This window comes from Brachyistius frenatus, unplaced genomic scaffold (genome assembly GCF_029030835.1).
Source record: "Brachyistius frenatus isolate BFR_SWC_R1_liver_20210118 unplaced genomic scaffold, ASM2903083v1 Contig_2, whole genome shotgun sequence".
Taxonomy (NCBI): Eukaryota; Metazoa; Chordata; class Actinopteri; family Embiotocidae; genus Brachyistius; species Brachyistius frenatus.
Window position 1 is genome coordinate 1,656,133 of NW_027210601.1, and position 21,323 is coordinate 1,677,455.

General features: G+C 44.6%; 3 protein-coding genes across 5 annotated transcripts; 2 read left to right on the top strand and 1 right to left on the bottom strand.

Moving 5' to 3' along the window:
* The first annotated feature begins 1,857 nt into the window (after nucleotides 1–1,857).
* Nucleotides 1,858–10,766, top strand: rad21b (RAD21 cohesin complex component b). 2 transcript variants are annotated; one of them, XM_069692199.1, is made up of 15 exons: nucleotides 1,858–1,930; nucleotides 2,178–2,434; nucleotides 3,290–3,497; nucleotides 4,165–4,294; nucleotides 4,385–4,484; nucleotides 4,793–4,899; nucleotides 5,176–5,385; nucleotides 5,504–5,626; nucleotides 5,785–5,913; nucleotides 6,629–6,852; nucleotides 6,944–7,112; nucleotides 7,549–7,688; nucleotides 7,791–8,000; nucleotides 8,122–8,202; nucleotides 8,851–10,766. In XM_069692199.1, the coding sequence occupies exons 3-15, from the start codon at nucleotides 3,354–3,356 to the stop codon at nucleotides 9,040–9,042; spliced, it is 1,959 nt and encodes a 652-aa protein (XP_069548300.1). In that variant the 5' UTR covers nucleotides 1,858–1,930; nucleotides 2,178–2,434; nucleotides 3,290–3,353; the 3' UTR covers nucleotides 9,043–10,766. The 2 variants fall into 2 exon arrangements, with proteins under 2 accessions (XP_069548300.1, XP_069548310.1); XM_069692209.1 differs by having other exon boundaries at nucleotides 1,860–1,930; nucleotides 6,944–7,100.
* On the bottom strand, nucleotides 10,378–12,281 carry utp23 (UTP23 small subunit processome component). The gene is made up of 3 exons (XM_069692222.1): nucleotides 11,986–12,281; nucleotides 11,723–11,897; nucleotides 10,378–11,363 (listed from the first exon to the last, which is right to left on the bottom strand). The coding sequence occupies exons 1-3, from the start codon at nucleotides 12,171–12,173 to the stop codon at nucleotides 10,962–10,964; spliced, it is 765 nt and encodes a 254-aa protein (XP_069548323.1). The 5' UTR covers nucleotides 12,174–12,281; the 3' UTR covers nucleotides 10,378–10,961.
* Nucleotides 12,282–13,450: 1,169 nt separating this feature from the next.
* Nucleotides 13,451–20,044, top strand: rnf5 (ring finger protein 5). Of its 2 annotated transcripts, XM_069692369.1 has the most exons (6): nucleotides 13,451–13,769; nucleotides 18,168–18,186; nucleotides 18,597–18,709; nucleotides 18,801–18,858; nucleotides 18,976–19,087; nucleotides 19,856–20,044. In XM_069692369.1, the coding sequence occupies exons 1-6, from the start codon at nucleotides 13,546–13,548 to the stop codon at nucleotides 19,972–19,974; spliced, it is 645 nt and encodes a 214-aa protein (XP_069548470.1). In that variant the 5' UTR covers nucleotides 13,451–13,545; the 3' UTR covers nucleotides 19,975–20,044. The 2 variants fall into 2 exon arrangements, with proteins under 2 accessions (XP_069548470.1, XP_069548479.1); XM_069692378.1 differs by lacking the exon at nucleotides 18,976–19,087.
* The last annotated feature ends 1,279 nt before the right edge of the window (nucleotides 20,045–21,323 follow it).

Sequence of the window (21,323 nt, forward strand, 5' to 3'; positions counted from 1 at the left end):
AAACCGAAATAAAAGGCTTTGATTTGCAATTCAATCACAGGACAATCTGCAGCCGGCAGATGGATGCGCGTGTCGGAGAGAGAGAGAGAGAGACCGAGCGGCTCACTTGTCAGAGCTCATAAGATGTGAGCTATGACTCCATTTGTACAGCGGTCCGTGGAGCATGAGAAGAGGTTGGAGGGATTGGGCCATCAGTCTCGAAGGTCAAGGAAACAGGGCGACACGTGACGACGAAGACGAGGAAACAAACTAGCTGCCAAATTCACAGACCGAGACTCAGGTGGTGAAGAGCAGAGCAGCGGCGTCTTCACTTACAATATGCGACCGAACATTTCTGTCTCCACGACCAAAATATATTTTGTATTACTACGACGGTAACAGCTTTGCAAGGAGTCTCGATAGAGTCAGGCAGCAATGTAAACATTTTTAAAAAAAGCTCTTTTGTTGCTGTGTTCACTCCTCCTGCACTCACTACCTATTAAACGACTCCGGTCTGAGTGATGTTGGACAAAATCCACAGACCTTCTAGCTGTTTGTCCATATTTTTTTTTACTACAGCAGTACTAAAAGCGTATTGCTTGGGGAGGATATGAAGTCACCACAAGTCAAAAGGGTTGAGTAAGGTCATAAGTCCTTAAATGTAACTTTCAGTTGCAAGTCTTTTTTTTGGAAGACATGATTAATCAAGTAATGTGACTTCTTGTCATTAGCTTCATTTTATGAAATGATGTACATTTCATAAAACAGAACCAGTACATCAGTATCAGTACACAATAAATATATTATAATTATATTTTTCTGATTATAATCTACCCTTAAGCCTTACCTTTGTGTAACTGATGTAAAACACCTAAAGAGACGCTTGCGCATTTTGCCTGAAGGTTAACTGGTTATCTTTTCTGAACACAAAAACATGACTTTATTTAGACTTGAGGAAGCAGAAGGTTCAATGATTTGTAGAAACGGACTGAAAGGCCCCTCTGTTTAAATCAATTTAAAGTAATTTCATAGATAGAAAATAAGTACGGCAAAAGTGGTAATTAAACACTGAGGCATCATTATGCTCTTAAATAGAGATTCCACCATGAAATTAAAATCTGAATTTTATCTGACAACTTATATTGCTCTGACTTGGATCATTTCTTAAAATTTTTTTTTGAGATTATTAAGTCTTTTATGTTGGACTTTTATACACCACAATCAGGTTTTTTTTTTCTCTCCAATGAAGAGCTGCTTTCAAACAACATGCATGATACTGTGTGTTGAAGGGATCACAACATGTGCTATCTTTCAACTACCGCCCCCTGGTGGAACCTTCAGCACCTTGCAGAGTCACCTCCGTAGTACTTTTAAAAGAAGACTTCTACTGATATTCATCCAAATGAAGTAAGTAAAAAAAAAAAATTACATTCTGCAGGCTTCCAGTTATGAATGAGTTTAAAGGAAATTTATTTAAGTGTATTAGTGATGAGGTAGGCTATTAAATAGGTAAAAGCCATGTCTTCTTTCATTCAATATAATCCACATATAGATATGAAATCACATTTCAAGCTGTTGACATGTCTGACTGAGGATTTACCTGGCTGACGCGCCTCGCTTCTGTTTGACGTCATCACCAGGTTTACCAGCAGAGCCACACTGGTTTACCAGCTGCTGGACAATATCTTGAGTGAAGAATCTGCAGGCTGTTGCAGAATGACAATCCTACGCTTTTTGTTGTTGTTGTTGTTGTTGTTGTTGTTGTTTGTTTGTTTGTTTTCACAGCGCATAAATATCCAGCCTCCATAAATCCACACCGAATTTACAGTACGACCAACAATCCTTTGTTCTTCCGGGGTCGAATACCTGACCTCCCTACCTGTTTACCTGAAGCCCCGGATGTGATACAGCGCCACCCAGCGGACACACAGTGAATAACAGCTCAGTTCTGGTTAGTCCAGCAAAGTATTTGACTTCATGGGCCACTCTGCATAATTAGTAGCCTACCTTGAGGCTACTTTTGATTCTTTAAACCTCTGTTGCTCATAATTTGCGATATTGTTTATCTTAAATCCGAAATAGTCTTTTGGTATGCCTACTTGTAATATTTCCATGTTACTTTATATTTTTACTCCACTAAGTCGCTTGTAGCCTAACAGTTGCTAAATGAGTTTGTTTTTTTTTTCTTCACTTTAAAGGATGCCAATACTGTACGCAGATAGATGAGTGCGCAACAGGTGCGCAGCTCAGCATCCCTCCTCCCGCATCAGCACCACCCCGCATCCTGCTGAGGGCGTCCGGTCTCCGGGACGGTGCTCCTGCACGGGAGGGGCGACGCCATCTTGTTTGTTTTAGGGGAAGAGGAGAGGAGAAAGGAGGGGGTGGCAGAGGAACAGGCACCGGCAGCATCGACACCACGGCCGGCAAAACGGGAACGGCCCGAGGCGGCTAACCGGTGGGTCGTTTGTGTTCATTCATATGAATGAAATGAGAAAATATCAAGTCGCACCTGTGTGTGTGTGTGTGTGTGTGTGTGTGTGTGTGTGTGTGTGTGTGTGTCAGAAATAACGCGCTATGACAGCTGCTAACTGGCGCTACGAGCTCATCTGCATCATCACCTGTAAGCAGGATATCACAGGAGCATCAGCTCATTCATAACAGCTATAGATTTAAAACGGCATTAACGGTTACAGGAGCCTGCCTGCTTTTTCCATAACAAAGCACATGTTTTCTGTGTATAACGTCACTGAGTCTTTATGTTTTTGCTGTGATAACTGTCTAATATACAGTCCTTACAGGTATATTGTTATTATTATTATTACTATTATTATTATTGACAAGCAAATCCAGGCGCAGCAGCCAATTTATACATCATGATCAGACCACGGGATGTGCATTTAAATTGGAATTAGCAAGCGCCGTAACACAACAATAACAAATAGGATGCCGGATTTTAAGTGCCCAAGGCGGATGAGTTACGCTGCTGCCAGGGATGCCAGATATTTGGATTATTTTATGTTGATATTTTCCTCCACAATTAGCTGATGTCCGAAGCCGATCCAGCTGCACAGGCGATGCACAAGCAGAGTGGATGATCCGCGTCTGCCGTCTGCATCCGACGGTGGTTGTTCCCAACGGTTTAAAATAGTCTCAAAGAGTTTGCACCTCGCAATGCATTACTGTCAGAGTCTGCTTGCAGAAGATCAATCAGCACAGCAACTGCATCCCTCCAGCTGTTGTGCTTCGTTTACCTCTCCAGAGTTTTGATTTCAGTCATAGTCTTTTTCTCTGTGTCGTTTCCTCTCTCCAGGCCTGACGGCTCCCCCCCTCCCTCCCCCTTCCCCTTTCCCTCGTGGTAAGACGGCGCTGAGACGATGTTTTACGCCCACTTTGTCCTCAGCAAACGTGGGCCGCTGGCTAAGATCTGGCTGGCGGCCCACTGGGACAAGAAGCTGACCAAGGCCCACGTCTTCGAGTGCAACCTGGAGAGCAGCGTAGAGAGCATCATCTCACCCAAGGTCATTGCTCAGGCTGTTTACTTTCACGGCTCCCTCACAATGACTTAAAAGGAGATTACTGTGTGTTATGGTTGGTTTGTCAGATTCAATGTGTTGATCTACATTCTTTAATTTCAAGATTTTTGATGATCAGTGCTCAAAACCGGAGAAAACGTTTGCTATCAGATTCATCTTTTGAATCTGAAGCCCTTTAATCATTCATTAATTAATCATTATTTTTTAAGTGTGTCAAGACTGCTATTGTCCTTTATATCATCTACATCAGAATGATAGTATATTATTCCTTGAGAGAAAACTGGTTTTTACCATTTAGGAAATCAACATTTATTGAGTAAAACAAGAGCAAAACATTGCTTTTAAGTTTTACATCACTTTAAGTGTTATATTTGAGTTTTGTGCGAGCTGGTCAGACTTAAATGGGCACTCTTTGAAATTGTTTGGCTCTTTGTTACTGGTTTTAATGTTTGTAGTGGTAAATAATCATTCAGTTCATATAACACTCATATCACGTAACAGATGATCAATTGTGAAAGAGGGTGGTTTACATTTCACGACATAAAGGCGGTGACAGCTGGGAGAATGGACTCCCAGAGTTTATGTAAAACACTGCAGATTCATTTTATTGTATCATCGCTGATGTGTTTTCTGTCATTATTTTTTTCTCCAGGTGAAAATGGCATTACGGACCTCAGGCCACCTGCTGCTGGGAGTGGTGAGGATCTACCACAGGAAGGCCAAGTACCTGCTGGCAGACTGTAACGAGGCCTTCATCAAGATCAAGATGGCGTTTAGGCCAGGTGGGGAACAGCATGTAACTCAAAGGTAAGGCTCACTTTCACAGTGCACGTCACATCCTGAAACCCTTCTTCTCTGTTGTGTTGTTTCAGGTGTGGTGGATCTTCCTGAGGAGAACAGAGAAGCGGCCTACAACGCCATCACTCTCCCGGAGGAGTTCCACGACTTTGACCAGCCGCTGCCAGACTTAGAGTGAGTCCTCTGTTTGTCTGCCGCATTTCGGAGAGAACACTGGGCAGAAACATACTTCACGGAACGGAAAAAAAAACTGGGTAGACCACAGCGATCAAAACAAACACCACCTTTATTTCTTAGTATGCACTTCCCTGGGCATTATTATAACTTTTTTTTTTTTTTTTAGATTGCAAGCAGTAGAAAAATGTACAGAGTAAATGCTGGAAGGCATTAAATAATCCTTAAAAAAAAAAAAAAATTCTGCTGATTGTAAATACTAAATAAAATAAATTTTTTAATGACAGCACAGTGTGTTTTGTGTGCAGTGACATTGACGTGGCTCAGCAGTTCAACTTGAACCAGAGCAGAGTGGAGGAGATCACCATGAGAGAGGAGGTGGGCAACCTCAACCTGCTGCAGGACAATGATTTCGGTAGGCAACTGTCTTTGTTTTGGATTTTATTCATTGTTCTGCCACCTGGGAGCGGCCATGTAAGACCACAGTTCAACACAGTGAGAACTGAGACGCTACGCAGGCACATTTCAGGGTAAATACTTTGCGAGATTAGCTTTTTTTTGAGGGAAGGGAGGACAAATCTTCACCAGCCACAAGCAGTTTTAAACACTTGTTTAGCCAACAGTGCAATGTGCTCCACTTCCCTACCTTTCCGCACCGTCCACTGTAAAGACACTCTGTTCTGTGGTGCAGCTGACTTCGGGATGGACGACCGGGAGATGATGCGAGAGGAGAGTGCGTTCGAGGTGGACATCATGGGAGCATCAGCTTCCAACCTGCTGCTGGAGGCCGAGGGCGTAGCCAACGAGATGGCCGACAAGTCCAACCATCTGGAGTACGACGACCAGTACAAGGACGACTTCGGAGACAACCCCATGGAGAGCAACGAGGGAGGAATGCTGGGTAAGATCCAGCGCAATTAGTGAAATTTTAGGGTTGTATGTTTTGAAATTGTTTCACAACTTCTGCAAGTGTTACTGTTTCCTCAGATCAAACTTGATGACGTTGTGTTTCTGTGCAGTGGACAAGTTGCTGAGCAACGAGGACGGAGACGGCATCTTCGACGACCCTCCTGCCATCACAGGGAGCGTGATGATGCCTCAGGACCACGGAGACGATGACGATGACTTTGACGCTCTCTCAGGTCAGTTCCACAGACTTCTCGGCTCCAAACCCCGAATATTTTCCAGATCTTTCGGTGTCGAGCTGCACTAGCTTGTGTTACGCACAGTTGGAAACACAATGCTTTTGCCTCTATATCATGAAGTGCATTTCCAACCTGATGTGTCTGTGTGGCGTTAGCGGGAGCCCCAGAAAGTCCAGACTCAGGCCCAACAGGGCCCCTCCCAGCCATGGCTGACCAGACAGAACAAACGGCTCTGGTTCACAATGAGGAAGAAACCTTCGCCCTGGAGCCCATCGACATCACAGGTAATAAATCTGATTTGCGCTTTTTCTGATTTGTTTTTTTCCTTTTCCATTTCCATATTTGTGCTCCACCGTCAGTCTAAACATTGTTCACACAGGTTTATTTTTACTGGCTTTTCCCGCACAATATTAAGTCTCAAACATTCTGTGAAAAATAAATTCCTCATTGATGATGTGCAGGGACCCGGTGGAAAATAAAATGAAAGACAAATAGCAGATAAACAAATCACACATTATTGCAAATTATTCTGTGAATTTGGTATTTTTGGGGGGTTTTGAGAAGGCTATAAAAATATTTTAGAGTACTGTACACCAGATCAAATCAGCCTTTGTTTTCAGCCAGACCATTTCATTTTATTTATATAGTGCCAAATCAAAACAAGGGTCAAAGCACTTTAGATGGTAAGGTCCTTACAACAGAACAGAGAATAGAGAGGAACCCTAATATTTAACAATTCTTACATGAGTGAGAACTGCAAGGAAAAACTACTTTTTAACAGGAAGAAGAACCTCAAACAGAACCCGGCTCAGAGGTGGGCGGCCATCTGCTTCGACTGTTTAGAGTAAGGGGAGAGCAGAACGAGAAAAGAACAGCATAGATAAACAACAAACAAAGAATGATAATTCAGCTTCTACTAAAGACTGAGGTGTAGAGTTACAGAATTTAAAATGAATGTCTGTACATGTGCTTTGTACTAAATATCCTCCTCCTGTGCAGTGAAGGAGACCAAGGCGAAGCGGAAGAGGAAGCTGATTGTCGACAGCGTGAAGGAGCTGGACAGTAAAACTATCCGTGCACAGCTTTCTGACTACTCCGACATCGTCACCACGCTGGATCTGGCTCCTCCTACCAAGAAACTGATGATGTGGAAGGAGACCGGAGGAGTCGAGAAGCTTTTCTCCCTCCCAGCTCAGCCTCTGTGGAACGCCCGGCTGCTGAAGGTGATGGAGCCTCGGTAGTGTTGTGTTAACACCTTGTAGACACATCTTCTTCTCACACTTCCTGGTTTTTTTCTTCCTGTTTTCTCTCCAGATGTTTACAAGATGTCTGACACCTCTGGTACCAGATGAGCTGAGGAAGAGGAGGAAAGGCGGAGAGGCCGACAGTCTGGATGAGTTCCTCAAGGATCTGGAGAACCCGGAGGTGCCAAGAGAGGAAACGGCCGGCCACCAGCAGAGAGACATCATGGGTGCTTTTCCGTGTACTTTTATTCTCGATTTCATTTGTGGAACATCATGTACAGATGTTTCTATTTTTCTGTTCTGTGGTAGTGCTTGAATTTGGGTTGTTCATGGCACGGCGTGAAAGTTTGTAAAGTGTCTGTGAGATAGTGACGTGTGTATAGTTTGCAAAAGTGGTGATTATTTGAATTATTGAGCACATGTTTTTCCCACCCGTGTTCGTGTGTGGTTGTCCACACCATTTGTAGGTATTTTTAAAGGAAAGTTACAAACTGATCTCGAGTAATTGAGTCTCCATTCAGTTGGAAAATTGCCCCAAAAAAGTTGAGAGTGGAAATCTACATAGAGTATATTCTCAGTGATGCTGAATTTAAGGATGCAGTATTCTTGTGCACACATAACACATTTTGTCCGTTTTTTTTTTATTATTATCGTGCGTGTCCATTTGTCTTCCAGACCAGACGATCATGGAAGAGGCCAGCGTGCTGCAGACTTCAGCCGTGGAGGGGAGCAGAACGACGCTGGACGAGTCGGCCATGCCGCCTCCTTCCTCCCAGAGAGGCCTGAAACGCAAGGACACAGAGCCCGCCCTGCCTGTGAGCACAGCCCTCACCTGCTCTCTCTCTCTCTCTCTCTCTCTCTCTGTTGTCACTACCAACTCCAGTCTCTGTCACTGCACTGTGTCCTCTTCACTGTAGATGGGAGCCCTGGACCAGCAGCAGCAGGATGATCAGCAGCAGCAGCAGCAGCAGCAGGGGTCCAGAGCATCGACCGCGTCCCAGCAGCTCGAGGCTTCCAGCGTGGATTTGCCCCCAGAGGAAACCACCACCAACATCAGCCAGCTCATTGAGTTGGACCTGCTCGCCGACAAGGACAAGAAGAAGAACGATGACGATTCTGATGAAGAGGTGAGATAGAGATCCACATCCCCTTATTCATCTATTTTTTTTTTTTTTTTTGTGGTAAATTAACAGCGGATTTCACAGAAGCCTTTGTCAATGTCTCTAACTGTGTTTTTTTTTGTGTCAGGAGGAGGAGCTGCAGGGAGACCAGGACCAGGAGGAGAGGAGGTGGAACAAAAGAACCCAGCAGATGCTTCATGGCCTGCAGGTACATATATGTTCACACAGAAGAACAGGATGATCTCTTGTTGCTACAATATATGAGAATCAAAAAAAATTACAGGTTATAGGATAAATCCACACAGTGCAACACCTTGGACATTGTTGAGTCATGACTGACGTCGGCACTAAATGTTCAGGTGTTTTATTTTGGAAGATATCCATCTGTTTGTACTAAGATAGCAATAAAAAGAAATTGTCCTTTTATTTTGTGAATTGAAAGTAAGGGATCTTTTTGCAAAATGTGTAAAGTATCAAAAACACATCTGGTTTTGGAATTTGAACTGGATACTATTAATATAAGACAATTAAATAGTGTGTAAACTTTACACAAACCGAGGAAAACCACCACACAGACAAACAACCGAACAAACATAAAAGACAAACCTTGGAAAAGCTTAATACAAAATAGAAGTGCAGATTTAAAATTACTCAAACAGTCCTTTGATTAATATATTTAAAAAAACAACAACAACAACAAGCTATTACAGGTCTACCTATCTGGGCAGTGACATTTGTGGTTCTACATATACTTGAATCTCTCTCTACCTGGTATTGTACGAAGGTGTTGTAGCAGATGAGTTCTCCCCTCGCTGACCCCTCCCTCCCTTCCTCCCTCCCTCTCACCTCTCCTCAGAGGGTGATGGCCAAAACAGGTGCGCAGTCGGTCAGCCTGCTGGATCTGTGCAGGAACAATAACAGGAAGCAGGCGGCCGCCAAGTTCTACAGCTTCCTGGTCCTGAAGAAGCAGCAGGCGGTGGAGCTCGTCCAGGAGGAGCCTTACAGCGACATCGTAGCGACGCCGGGGCCTCGCTTCCACATCATCTAAGAAACACTCCGCTCTGCAGTCTGAAGAGAAAAAGCCGCTCATTTGGTCAATAGCAGCTGCCTCATAATTCAAAACAAGTCTAATTTATTTATTCGAGATTACTGACTTCTGTCTTTTTATTTATGATGTGGAGTTTTATTTTTGTGTCCTGATGAATTTTAATGTGATGCAGTGGTGGGAGGAAGTAAGTCTGAACAACTTAGTGGGAATATTAGATTTCTTCCTTGAACAATTTCACATAGTGAGTAAGAGTTCAGCTGCAAACAATCCAGCTTTTTATTATTTATAATTTTTTTTTTGGTATGGTATCTTATTATTTACTAACTTCACATCCAGGTTAGCATGGAGTAAGTTGGGTAGTAAAAAAAAAAAAAAAAAGGACTGGGGTGCATCTGCGCCTCATTTTTAGGAGCTGCTCTCTCACTGTTGTGTTGCACTGGCGAGGCACCAAAGTGAAGGAGTCTGTTTTAAAGTTTTCCAGTGGGAGACGACGGTATGTTTTCGCAGTGGTTACTCAATCAAGCGTATCGGTCCCTCTGTCCCGCTGCAGGAAGAGGTTCTCTTCACGTTCACTCACATTAGCCACCAGGAACATGGGAGTCTCCGCTCGAGAACATTTAAACAGTCACCACAGCGGTGCGTCGCAGACTCAACCAGCAGTTAATAAATTAAACAACTGTAGTGTAGCACTTTAAACTTTACAAACTTCCAAGTTGTTGTTTTTGCAAATGCTTTGCACGCATCGTCGACTGTTTATGCTTCACAAGAGTCAATTGTGTCTCAAATCGATGCCACACACTAAGTGGGATTTAAAAACAAAAAAAAACAAAACTGAACTATATGGAGCATGCGTTTTTTTTCCCACAATGCAAGTGTAGAATTACTTCAGAAACAGCTCCAGTAACATCTGGAAAAACAAAACAAAAATTACATTTGTGAAACAAACATGTTTGGGTTTCTTTAGGTTTATTATTATTAATATTAGTTAAGTTTGATTGACATCCAAGAACACACTTATTCTGCTTGTTAGTGTGAAAACGTTAAGTAAAGTGACTTTTTTTTTGCACAGAACTGCAATTAAAGAACAACCTGTATGGGATGACTTTGTTCTATGGAGTTGGGACAGTTTATAAAATAAAACTTCCGTCTACAGAAGGTAAAAACATGAGTAGTCTGCCATACTTGCATGCTATCCTGAAATAATTAATCCGAGTGTAATTTCTCCTGAAACCATTTTTATTGCCGTGTTGCTCTTTTATTTGTGAAATGACTTGAGGTCTGTCCTTTTTTCTGTGTCGATAATCATTTAGATACAACTGGGCCGACAGCGTCACATCCGACAGTATTCATTTATTGTTGTTATATATTGTACAACAGCTGAAGAGAATGAATTGTTTAAATATTAATCTAAAGAATGACTTGATAACAGGATCATTTGTTTGAACTGTCACTCATCGAACAAGATAAATAACAGTACAGGATGAATTTAACCGACGTTAAAAAAAACAACAACAACAACCACACAGTGTACCGTGTCAACAGGAGGACCGACGAGTCACTGTGTCGACACTTCTTTGTCCTTCTGTAAAAACAGCTGAATGCAGTCTTACATATCCACTTCCATACAAACTCTATATCATGTAATGTGCATCTTCTACGTTAAACTATGTGCCTGTAAACCTGCTTTTTTTTATTTTGTATTAAAGACAAATCGTTAAAGTGTTGCTGGTCTCTGATCAGTTCATCCGTAAGTCCAAAGCTTTTCAAAATAAAACAACTGCAATGACCAGTATTTTAAAATGGGATTTTGTGTGATAACCATTTCAGGTTGGGATTATATTATCCATGAGCATCTCTGATATTTTCAAATAACATTTATTTACGAAACGAAAGGCTGAAGTCTCTGTCTTCCGGTCCCATTATGTGTTTGTAACGGCAGCAGCCGCCGTCTTGTCTCCCCCCTCCGTCCTTTGTTTCTTGTGTCTGCTCCTCTTCTTCTCCCCCCCCTGCTCCGTCTTCTTCAGCGGAGGCGTCGGCACTCCTTTCTTCTTCTTCTTCAGGCAGCTGAGAGGGTTGGGGTTGCTCCGTTTCCTCTTCCTCTTCTTCCCCCGCCTCTCTCCGTCCTTCTGGCCGATGCCCTGCTCATCCTTCAGGCTGCGGATGCTCTGCTGCTGGGCCGGGCTGACCAGCTCCCCCAGCTGGACGGCCTGGACGTGCTGGAGGGACTCCGGGCTGGGCTTGTCCAGCACCATGGTGTTGAGGACGATGTAGAGCAGAGGAACGCCGGGGATCTTCTTCAGGCCTGCGGTCAATGTGCGGTCCTGGGGAGACCAAGCGGACAAACACCGGAGGCGCCTTCGTAAGAGGGTGGGCGAAGTCATTTTTAAACTGCTCCCTCAGTGCATCCACTTCATGCCACCGCCCACGTACTTCACTACTGAATCAACACCTTTCTTAAACCACATCAACAGAGATGAACTGACACGAAGGGAGGATTTGCTGCAGCAATGTTGCATTCGATGAGACCGTATCACATACGGGTTACCGTGAATGTCTAATCAATAACCAGAACATTTCCTCTAATTTTGAATTATATTTCTGAATATTCACACCCGTCACTTGCGCAGAAATAAAAGAACACAGTCTGTGCGTGCTTGTAGGATGTCACCTCGGTGTTTACCTGTGTGGCAACAAAGTAGTGGTGCGGGTTCGTGTCCCCCAGCATGGACAGCAGGCACTCTGAAGCGGGCACGGGGCTCTTGAAGTGTGGGCAGTTCCTGACCTGAAACTTCTGCAGGATGATTTTGGCTCCGTACAGTTGATTTCCAAGTGTCTCCAGTTCTTTCAGCGCGCAGCTAAAGGACCAACAACAGACATCGGCTCGGGACGTAAATAATGGGATGTGAAGACGTAAGAAAGAACAGCGAGGTGACTGGTACTCACTGCGTGGTGCACAGCTGCACTTCCCCCATCAGGTATTTGGGCATTTGCTCTTTGATCTGAATCTTGTTCTTCAACGCCGCCTGACAAAAAGTCCCGTCGAAGAGGATCTGAAACGGCTGCCTGAAGTTGAAGTTGTATTTGTAGAAGCTTATGGTTTTCTTGGCTTGTTTCTGTCGCTTGATCTTCATGGCGGTCGATGGATGAAGTCACTGCACAGGTTGTTTTTTTTTTTTTTTAGAAAGTTACAAATCCTCCTCCGAAAACACAAACTACCCGTTAGAGACGCGCGTTAACATGTACAATTTTTTTTTATTTTTTTTTTTAAATACTTCCGGTTGTTTTGTGGATGTCTCTCGTGTAAAATTTAAAAATGATCAATAACAAAATCCAGCATGGACACTGACAGTATACGCGACACGCCTGCGGTGCGTTCTTGTCATGACTCCGGGCGGAAACACAACTTACGACGAAAGTTCCGCTTAAGTTGTCCAGTTTTGTTTTATTTAAAAAAAAACACTTTAAGTTTAACAGCTTATTTCGACAAACACGTAAAACGTGTAGTTGTCAATAATTTGTTCTAAAAAGTACATCTTTTTTCATGTCAATGTATGTTTACCTTCATTCTTTTCCTGTATTATTCTTGGTTAATATTCAAAATTTTGTGTTAGGCTATGATTAAAGTCTGTATTTTATTACATGTATGACGCGTTCCAGCACATGATCTATATTATTTACTTTATACATTTTCTTTAAATATATATCTCATAAATCTTACATATCATGTTCATTGAGTATACTAAAGTTTTGCATAAACTGTATTGAGGTATTTTAATTCATTTCATTTGTTGTGTTTATTTTCTATTTATACATATCTCTGTTCTATTGTGTTGATGTATATATTTAAACTGAGATTGCAGGTGTTATTGTTTTCATTGTTTTTCTCTGTTACAGGGATATCTTGTCATAAATCCTTTTGGGTTTTCTAATCACAATCAGGTACAAACAAGCACAATCCTTTCTGGTTGTGATAAATGTGTTGTTGTTTTTTTGGTGCTTTTTTGTTAAATTATGTGTGCAAATAAAGTAAACTAACAGAATTAAATACAAAAATAATAAACGGAATAATGTAAGAATAAAATAGACACAAGGTAGACCCATAACTGGACAAATAATACAAAATAATCTGACGTCAGAATTATACATTTTTATTTGTTTGTTTGTTTAATGTTTTGCTTGCAGAGAACTTGCATCTCATTTTTTTTCTTCAATGTTTTCTTGAGAAAAAAATTATGATTATTCTTTACCCCATCATCATCATTATTATTATTATTATTATTATCATTATTATTATTATTATTTGGGGGTGGTGCTTATATTGGCCCCTCCTCCGCCTCCTTGTTTTTCCCCGGAAACGGAAGTGCTCACTCAGCGTCGTCGGCTCGGTCGGTGGCTGCAGCCGTTACTTCTCCGACTCACAGCTGACGTTGGCCCGGGTCAGGCCCGTGCGGGTTGGGTTGGCTTTGGTGCGTTTACCTTCCTCTACTTGAAGAATAAAACATTATGGCGGCCGCGGATCCCCGGTCCTCGAGTGACGGCGGGCCGGCCAGCAGAGGAGGATTCCCGGCAGGGGAGAACAGCAACGACCGCGACGGGCCGGGCGGCGGCGGAGGCGGCGGCGGCGGCGGGGACAGTGAACGGGAGCGGGACCGGGCCACCTTCGAGTGCAACATTTGTTTGGACACTGCCAGGGACGCTGTCATCAGTATGTGCGGCCACTTGTTCTGGTACGAGACGAGGCGGGGAGGAAAGGGGTTGTGGGTTTGGTGTTAGTGGAGGGGCTTGTTTTTGTCTCTGTGTGTGTGTGTGTGTGTGCGCGCAGCCCTCCGGACCGGAGCGGAGTCTGGCTGTTGTGCGGCCTCGCGTCTCCTTTTCGCTTGTCAGTTTGTGTTCCGTTTGACGGCGGAGGTCCACGCCCCGTTTATTTGAAATGGCTTCACGCATATCGCGGAGTGTTGTGTGTGTGTTTTTTTTGTGTGTGTGTGTGACACACGGCTGAACTTCAGCCCTCAACGTGCACCCTATTTCCCCCGCTGCGTCAAGCGCCAGTGCCGGCGGGTCCGGATCGCCGTATTTGCATAACGCACACGTGATCGGTTGAGGAATTAAGTGACTCCTGCTGATCGTGTCACATGTTTTTTTGATGTGGGTCAGAGGTCACGCACCCTTGCTCCCTTCAAACCCTCCGTGACTCGTTGACTCCTGTTAAAACTGCCCGCTGATCATTGGCAGCTTCGTGTTCAAGCAGCTGCTGTCAAGGCCAGCTGAAATGGACATAAAAAAAACAACAACAACAACAACAACAACACAAAACACTATGAGATACCCGCCTGTTAGATCCCAAAAACCTCCTGCTTTTCTCCTGTTTTTTACATCATTGTAAAAAAAAAAAAAAAAAAAAAAATGAAGCTGTGAAATGTTCGGCTGCAGTTGAAAGTGTCTCATTCGTGGGTTGCGAAGTGTGGACGGATGGAAGAAGGGGGACGCCGGGTTGAGATCGGTCCTGAGGGCTTCATAATTAGTAGTAAAAAGTCCTATCGGAGTGTCTTCCACACCGGAGTGGTTGCAGGCCGCCGGGTCAGTCCGGGGTCACGGCGGGGCCTGTGTGGGTGTTTTGACAACGGAGACGTGGGCGGATTTGTGTTTGGGGATTGCAGATGTTATCTCCTTCTTCACTGGCCAGGTGTGTGTGTGTGTGTGTGTGTGTGTGTGTGTGTGTGTGTGATACATCCGGCCTGCAAATCAGCATCTCCCTTTTCTAGTAAGGATGAAAAATCGAAGCATGAAAGCGACCTTTTTTTTTTTTTTCCTTTTTTATGGGCTTTACTGAACAACATTTAAAGATAAACACTTCAAGCTCCAGCTGACTCCCATTTACAGCAGGGCACCTCAAACATAACTCTCTTTCCAAACATCAGGCATCAACCTGTTTTAACAGTTTGTGTCTCGTCCACAAGAAGGACGTTAACGTTGCTTCTTTATTTATTTTTTTTGGACTAAACATCCAGCAGTGTTGCAAGGAAAGATGAAGAAACACCGGTCGTGCGAGTGTCGCGTCGGAGACGTTCGGAGCTGCAGCAGCTACTCGATTAATCACGTCGCCGAAACGCGAATCCGCAACGTCGAAGTCATTTATCGGGGGAAACTTATTCGTCTAGTTTTGGCCGTTTGTTATTTGTAAGAATGAGCAGCAAAAAAAAAAAAAAAAAAAAGACCAAATACGTCGTCTTTGTTGTTGTTGTTGTTGTCGTCGTGAACCAGCAGGGGGCAGCAGTCCAGCTCTGGAGCCGACTCCCTTAAATTAAAAAGGAGGAAGAAATTTCGCTCCCGATTACACATCATTTGTAAACACAATTCGAGCCTCACCGTTCAAACAATGGAAACCATTTTAAGATACCGATACCCCAAAAAAAAAAAGCGCATCCAAAGAAAGTTTCATTGCCGTTCTGCAGGGGAACATACTTGTTGAATCACTACGTGCTTGCTCACAGTTTTCACCCTACGGACATAATGTTTGGTTTTAGTCCTTTTTTGATTAAAAAAAAAAAAAAAAATCAAATGTTAAAGTATAAACTGTATACTAAATAATACCACGAGAGATCGGTTCATTTATATTATATTATTTTATACCTTTTTTTCCCCCCCCTTCTTGGTAAAAACCTCATTTCTAATGAAATGAGCGCAGGCGTGCCGTCAAAACGAGGATCTATTTCCTATCTGATCCGGCTGCTTTTCTGTCGAACCGACCTTCCAGTTGCTGCACGTCCACGGCGTCGAGGCTCCCGTGTTGTGCGCTGATGTAATCCGGTTGGCGCGTTGCCCGCGTCCTCCCTCCTCCTCCTCCCTCCTCTCTGAAGCCCCCGCGGGGAAACAGCGGTGATGAAAACCACCAGCAAGGAGCGGAGGCGCCGGACGTCCTCTCACCTGCCGCGACTTTCTTTTCAAATTTCAACAGCTCCGCGAGCGCGGTCGCGTTTTAAAATGGTTTATTTAGGAAATGAAAAGAGTTTTAAGTTCTTTTTTTTTTTTTTTTTTTTTTTAAATCTCGGCCTCGGGAGAGATTTCAAGTTTGAGTTTCAAGGATCGTATCGATTTTTTTTCTTTCTTTAGCAGGTTCCCCGTGAGCAGACCGCATTTTGTAAGATGCGTCACTGACGCGCGCGCTCCGATTTTTCGTCGTTTGAGGAAGCCGTTCAGAGGGAGGGTTTGTATGAAGGAGACATTTGAATGTCGCCGTAACACTTTTGAGGTTAATGAGCACCTGGCATCTTTACCCTCCCTCCCTCTTTCATTCACAACCTGAGGATCTCCTCCCGGCCCTTCACGCGTAGCTTGTGACTTCCCGGAGGAGCCCCGACCCCCCGGGTTTGGAAACCACGTCGCGTAAATACGGGCGTCGTTCAAACGCCAACCGAGGCCGGACTCCCGCCCGACGTACCGCGACGCGACTGCTTCCCCTCCACGCGTCCCGGGATGACTGACGCCCGTCGGGACCGGGAACGGCCGGGGCGGCGCGTCGGGACCGTTTTCGGCGCACGATCCCTCTGAATGTTTTGCGGGCGGCTGCGGGGTCGTCTCGGGCGGGTGGCGTTCATTTCCGGGGCCTTGAAAACCAGGTTGTATTTCACCGCGGGGATCTCGGTGGGGAGAACGCCGAGGCCGACAAACGGAAAGGGTGTTGCGCAACAGGAAAAAAAAAATAGTTTCAGTGTTGTTCAGGAATCTGTTTTTGGTGCCGTCGCCTGTTCGTCTGACGCTCAGCGCTGCTGCGCTCCTTCCCAACACGGGATTTTTTTTTTTTTTTTTTTTTTAAAGGGACATTGCTGCTATATATATATATTATTATTATTTTTTTATTATTATTTATTTTTTTTAAATATACCTTTTTAGTTTTTCCTGTAGATTTGTTTGGTTTTCATTCGTAATGCCGCTGCAGCAGCTTTTACTCCCATCAGCAGATGCGGTGGTGGTTGCCGCTTCCGGAATGTGAAGATTTGATCGTTTTCTACATTTAATTAATTTGAAAAATGAATATATTTGATTTTTTTTTTATTTATTTTTTGGGAGTCAGTCACACAAAACAAAAACACTTTAAGATGCCTCTTTGAGCTGCGGAAAATAAAAACAAAAAAAACCCAGCCATTTACTTTATTTTCCAACCGACCGATGAAGAAAATAATTGGCAGGTTGTTTATGAAACATAACCACTCGTCGTGGCCTGAGCTAATCCTGCTGGTGCTTCCTCCCTTTGCTGTCGGCCTCAGCCGGTCCTCTTGACTCGTGTTTTGGTTTTGGTTTTGTTTTTAATCAGAAATGTTCTCTGTTTGGTTTATCGTTGCTGGTAGTTAATTATTTATTGGTTCATTAGGAGTGCGCTCGAGATCAGCCTCGTTAACAAACATGCGAGAAGAGAGCAGAGATTTCCGGTTCTCCCTCACTTGCCTCTAAAAGTGCACAAAGTAGAGGGAAACGCTCGTTCTAAACTAACGCGTTTATTTTAAAGTTGCATGGAAAACAAAATGCAGTTTTACTGAAGAAGAACAATTAAGAACAATGTCACACACACACACACACCATACGATCGGTTATGACGTCACTGGTGAGATTTGACCGTCAAATCATCGTCGTCGACGGTATCGAGAATTTCTCCAAACCGAATTGAAGGAGCTCTGGTTGTAATTTGTAGAAATAGTCGCCGCCGCATCGCCGTCCCGTCTGCTGAGAGAGCCTCCCGAGCGTTTCGTCCCGCAGCCCCCGCGATGATGCGGCGGCGGGACGTCCCGGGCCGGCCAACGCGCTAACCGTTGGACGACAGATGGAGCCCAATTAATACTGACGACGGGGAGCGGGGACAAGTTTAATCGGCCGCCTCGTTAGGAACAGGTGTCGCTGGCTGGGAGGGAGATCCGCAGGTGACGAAGGGGGGAGAAAAAAAAAAAGAAAAGAAAAATCAACCCGTTTGATTGCGCAAACAAGCTGATCTGATAAATATGTGTACGAACACGCTGACGCCCGGGATGTTGGCGTCGCTTTTATGGAAGCAAACGGCAGACATTTTGATAGAAAGGATGCAAGTTAATCTTTTTTTTGTTGTTGTTGTTGTTGTTTCTCTCTCGTCTCTACAGCTGGCCCTGTCTTCATCAAGTGAGTATCTCTCCTCACACCCTCGCAGGTGTTCTCAATACTGTTTTTTTTTTTTGTTGTTGTTGTTGTTTATTTTTAATGTTTCACCTTAAGGTTGCCGTGTAACCGCACCAGTCAGTCGACTTAACGCAGCTTCAAGATGCTGACGTACTTCCTGCTTTTGTTTACCGCAGCTCTCTCCGCCCGTCACCAACCGAACCAGCGCAGAGCTTTACATTTTCTCAGCGCGCGGGAGGTTCGACTAGAAATTAAAAGTTATAATTACAAACAGTTTTTTTGTTTTTATTATTATTATTATTATTATTATTATTATTTTTTAGTACACGCAGAGAGCGGCTTTGCTATGATTTGATACGAAGCGCGTTTCTCCGACCCCCGTGTTACCGACCGTGTTTGACGTGCTTTCCCAGTGGCTGGAGACGCGGCCCAGCCGGCAGCAGTGTCCCGTGTGCAAGGCGGGCATCAGCAGAGAGAAAGTCATCCCGCTGTACGGCAGAGGGAGCTCCAGCCAGGACGACCCCAGGTACGCCCCCCCCCCCGACCCCCACGGTCCTCCGCGGGGCCGTGTCGGCTTCGCGGCCGCCTCATGATCACCTCTTTCTGTCGTCGCTCAGGTTGAAAACTCCGCCGCGGCCTCCGGGACAGAGAACGGAGCCGGAGAGTCGAGGCGGGGTGAGTCGGGTTTCCTACTCGCGGCCTGTCGCCCTTGGGAAGTTTTTTTTTTTTTTTTTTTTTTTAATTTATTTTGTTTTCAAAACCGTCACCGACGCCTCTCCGTCTCTGCTCCAGATGTTCCAGGGTTTCGGGGACACCGGCTTCCACATGTCTTTCGGCATCGGCGCTTTCCCCTTCGGCTTCTTCACCACAGTCTTCAACGCCAACGACCCCTTTCACAGAACGGGTAAAACGTGTGCTGTCATTTTAGGAGCGGGAATCCAAACGCAACCCTGCAGCGTTTTAATAAATAAAAAAAATCCATCACGGGCCAACTTGTTTTCACAGTTGCCACGGAGACAAGAGTTCTGTATGGATTTTATTCATTTTAAAAATGAAGCGGATTCATCAAACGGGCTGTTTCCAAGACCGTGTCTGAGGGCGGGTGTCCTTTCATGTAGACCACATTTAAACTGAATGGGTGAATACCGTTCTCAGACTGAAAGTGCTTTATTGGCACAATTTAACGACAGAACCGCCTTTAGTGCGTCTTTTATTTTCCCCCAAACGGCCGATGTAAAGTGAGCAGATGTTCGCGGTCAGCTGGATTTAAACTCAAACACGGTTCCACGTGTTCGTTTCCCCGGCCGTTCTCCATTCCCCCCCGACCCCTCCAACCCCGCTCAGGTTTCTGTGCATTTACGACGCGAGCTCACGAAGTCCTGGTGTCGGTGCGAATGTTTCACTCAAAGTTTGCCATTCGTGTTGACGTGTGAGCGGTCGTGTCACCTCTGAAATTGGCATCGCCCGAGTAGCCCACGGCAACGCGCTTGACAACCCTGTTCTGAAGAGGTCAACATCGAGTTTTAACACCCTCAATATGTATTTGATATTCTGTTCATTCATTTTTAAAAGTTGTATTTTAGTCTTTTATATTGCATAAAAGGAAGTAGCATTCCCCCCCCGCCCGCCCGCCCCAGTAACCACCTCTGTCATCCCTCTTCCCTGCCATTAGACCAGTACGCAGGCGATCACCAAGGCAACGGTAACCTCAACAACGGCAATAACAACTGGCAAGACTCCCTCTTCCTGTTCGTGGCCATCTTCTTCTTCTTCTGGCTGCTGAGCGTGTGACGTGACGGAGAGACGGACCGGCCGACGGGCGGCTCGACGGCCGGGAGGGAGGAGCGGAAAACAAACCACGCAAACTTGCGACTTCACGTTACGTCACCCGACTTGGGGAGGGAGGGCGGAGCCTCGTGTTTGACCCCGAAACGAGAAAGGACGGGTTTTTCACCTCCCTCAGAAAAATCAGATCGCTTTAGGACCCCCCCACCTCCCCCCAACTCATTCATTTTGTTTATGCAAGAAACGCTCACTGGAAAGAAGCACTGCGCAAAAGCGTAGATAAGTCCCATCAGCCCCTCCCTTCTCTGCACACACCTGTAGATATATACGCATAGCAAAGTTTAAGGGTCTCACTGTTGGTGTTCATTGACAGTATTACGTTGTCAGGGTGAGCTGTGTAAAGAATAATTTGTTTTCTTTTTTTTTTTTTTTTTTGCTGCTGAACGCGACAGGAGAGAGGTGGGTGGAGGAATATTCTGGGAAGTGACTAATTCTGTTGGTTTTTTTTTTTTTACATTTCTCTACTGGTTTATTCCCTAAACGGAGAGCGGGAGGCCGGGAAATAGTAAGCGGGGTTAAAACGGGGGGAGACATGGAGGGGTAGGAGATAACGTAGCGGCTGCCGTGGAAGTTCTTTCTTTCTCTGAACAGGCCAAAGAGTTAGTGGATCAGTCATGCAGGATTGTCGGGGGGGGGGGGGGGGGATGAAATTGAATAACGGTCCCGTTTGCAGATTCCTCGTGAAATTGTACCCCCAGAATCGGTGACGTGGACATGGCACAGTTGGATGCATTTTTATATACATTTGTCTTAACAAAAACTGCCATTGCACTGTGAAGTCAATTGCAGACGAGCTCGTCCTGAACGTCGGCGAGTGTGTGCCGGGGTCGGATCGCTTGCTGCTTCGGTCCCCGTGGTTCCTCTTGTGTCAGAAAGCTGGGAAAAAAACCACACAAAAAACCACCAATGCACCATTTAAAGGCCAATTTGGTACTTTTTTTTTATTATGCCAACATGAGCAACTTGAAAGAGTAAAAAAAAAAAAAAAAGTCTGACATCTACAGTCTTGTCACTATTATTAACGGAGACACGCTCCGCTACCAAAAGCTGGATAAGATTCTTATCGAGTGGAGAAAAAAAAAACATCCTTTAATGAGTCATGAAGCTGCAAACAGGATTGACGAGCAACAGTTTAATGAGCTGCTTCCACCCTCCACCCTCCACCCCCTCCACCCGATTCTAGAGTATAAAGCACTTCTGTCGCAGTTGATTTGTTTTTTGTGTCTGAGCGAGTTTGTATACATTATATATTTGTATATATGAATATTGTAAATGCCGTTTTTACGTGTTTCTGA

Coding starts and splice junctions, on each gene's coding strand:
- rad21b (XM_069692199.1), top strand. CDS start 3,354: ATGTTTTACGCCCACTTTGTCCTCAGCAAACGTGGGCCGCTGGCTAAG. Junction 4,485..4,792: donor CAGCCGCTGCCAGACTTAGA/GTGAGTCCTCTG, acceptor TTTTGTGTGCAG/TGACATTGACGTGGCTCAGC. Junction 7,113..7,548: donor CATCATGGGTGCTTTTCCGT/GTACTTTTATTC, acceptor TTTGTCTTCCAG/ACCAGACGATCATGGAAGAG.
- rnf5 (XM_069692369.1), top strand. CDS start 13,546: ATGGCGGCCGCGGATCCCCGGTCCTCGAGTGACGGCGGGCCGGCCAGC. Junction 18,710..18,800: donor TCCAGCCAGGACGACCCCAG/GTACGCCCCCCC, acceptor GTCGTCGCTCAG/GTTGAAAACTCCGCCGCGGC. Junction 18,859..18,975: donor AGCCGGAGAGTCGAGGCGGG/GTGAGTCGGGTT, acceptor TCTCTGCTCCAG/ATGTTCCAGGGTTTCGGGGA.
- utp23 (XM_069692222.1), bottom strand. CDS start 12,173: ATGAAGATCAAGCGACAGAAACAAGCCAAGAAAACCATAAGCTTCTAC. Junction 11,898..11,985: donor GTGCAGCTGTGCACCACGCA/GTGAGTACCAGT, acceptor TTGGTCCTTTAG/CTGCGCGCTGAAAGAACTGG. Junction 11,364..11,722: donor ACTACTTTGTTGCCACACAG/GTAAACACCGAG, acceptor TGGTCTCCCCAG/GACCGCACATTGACCGCAGG.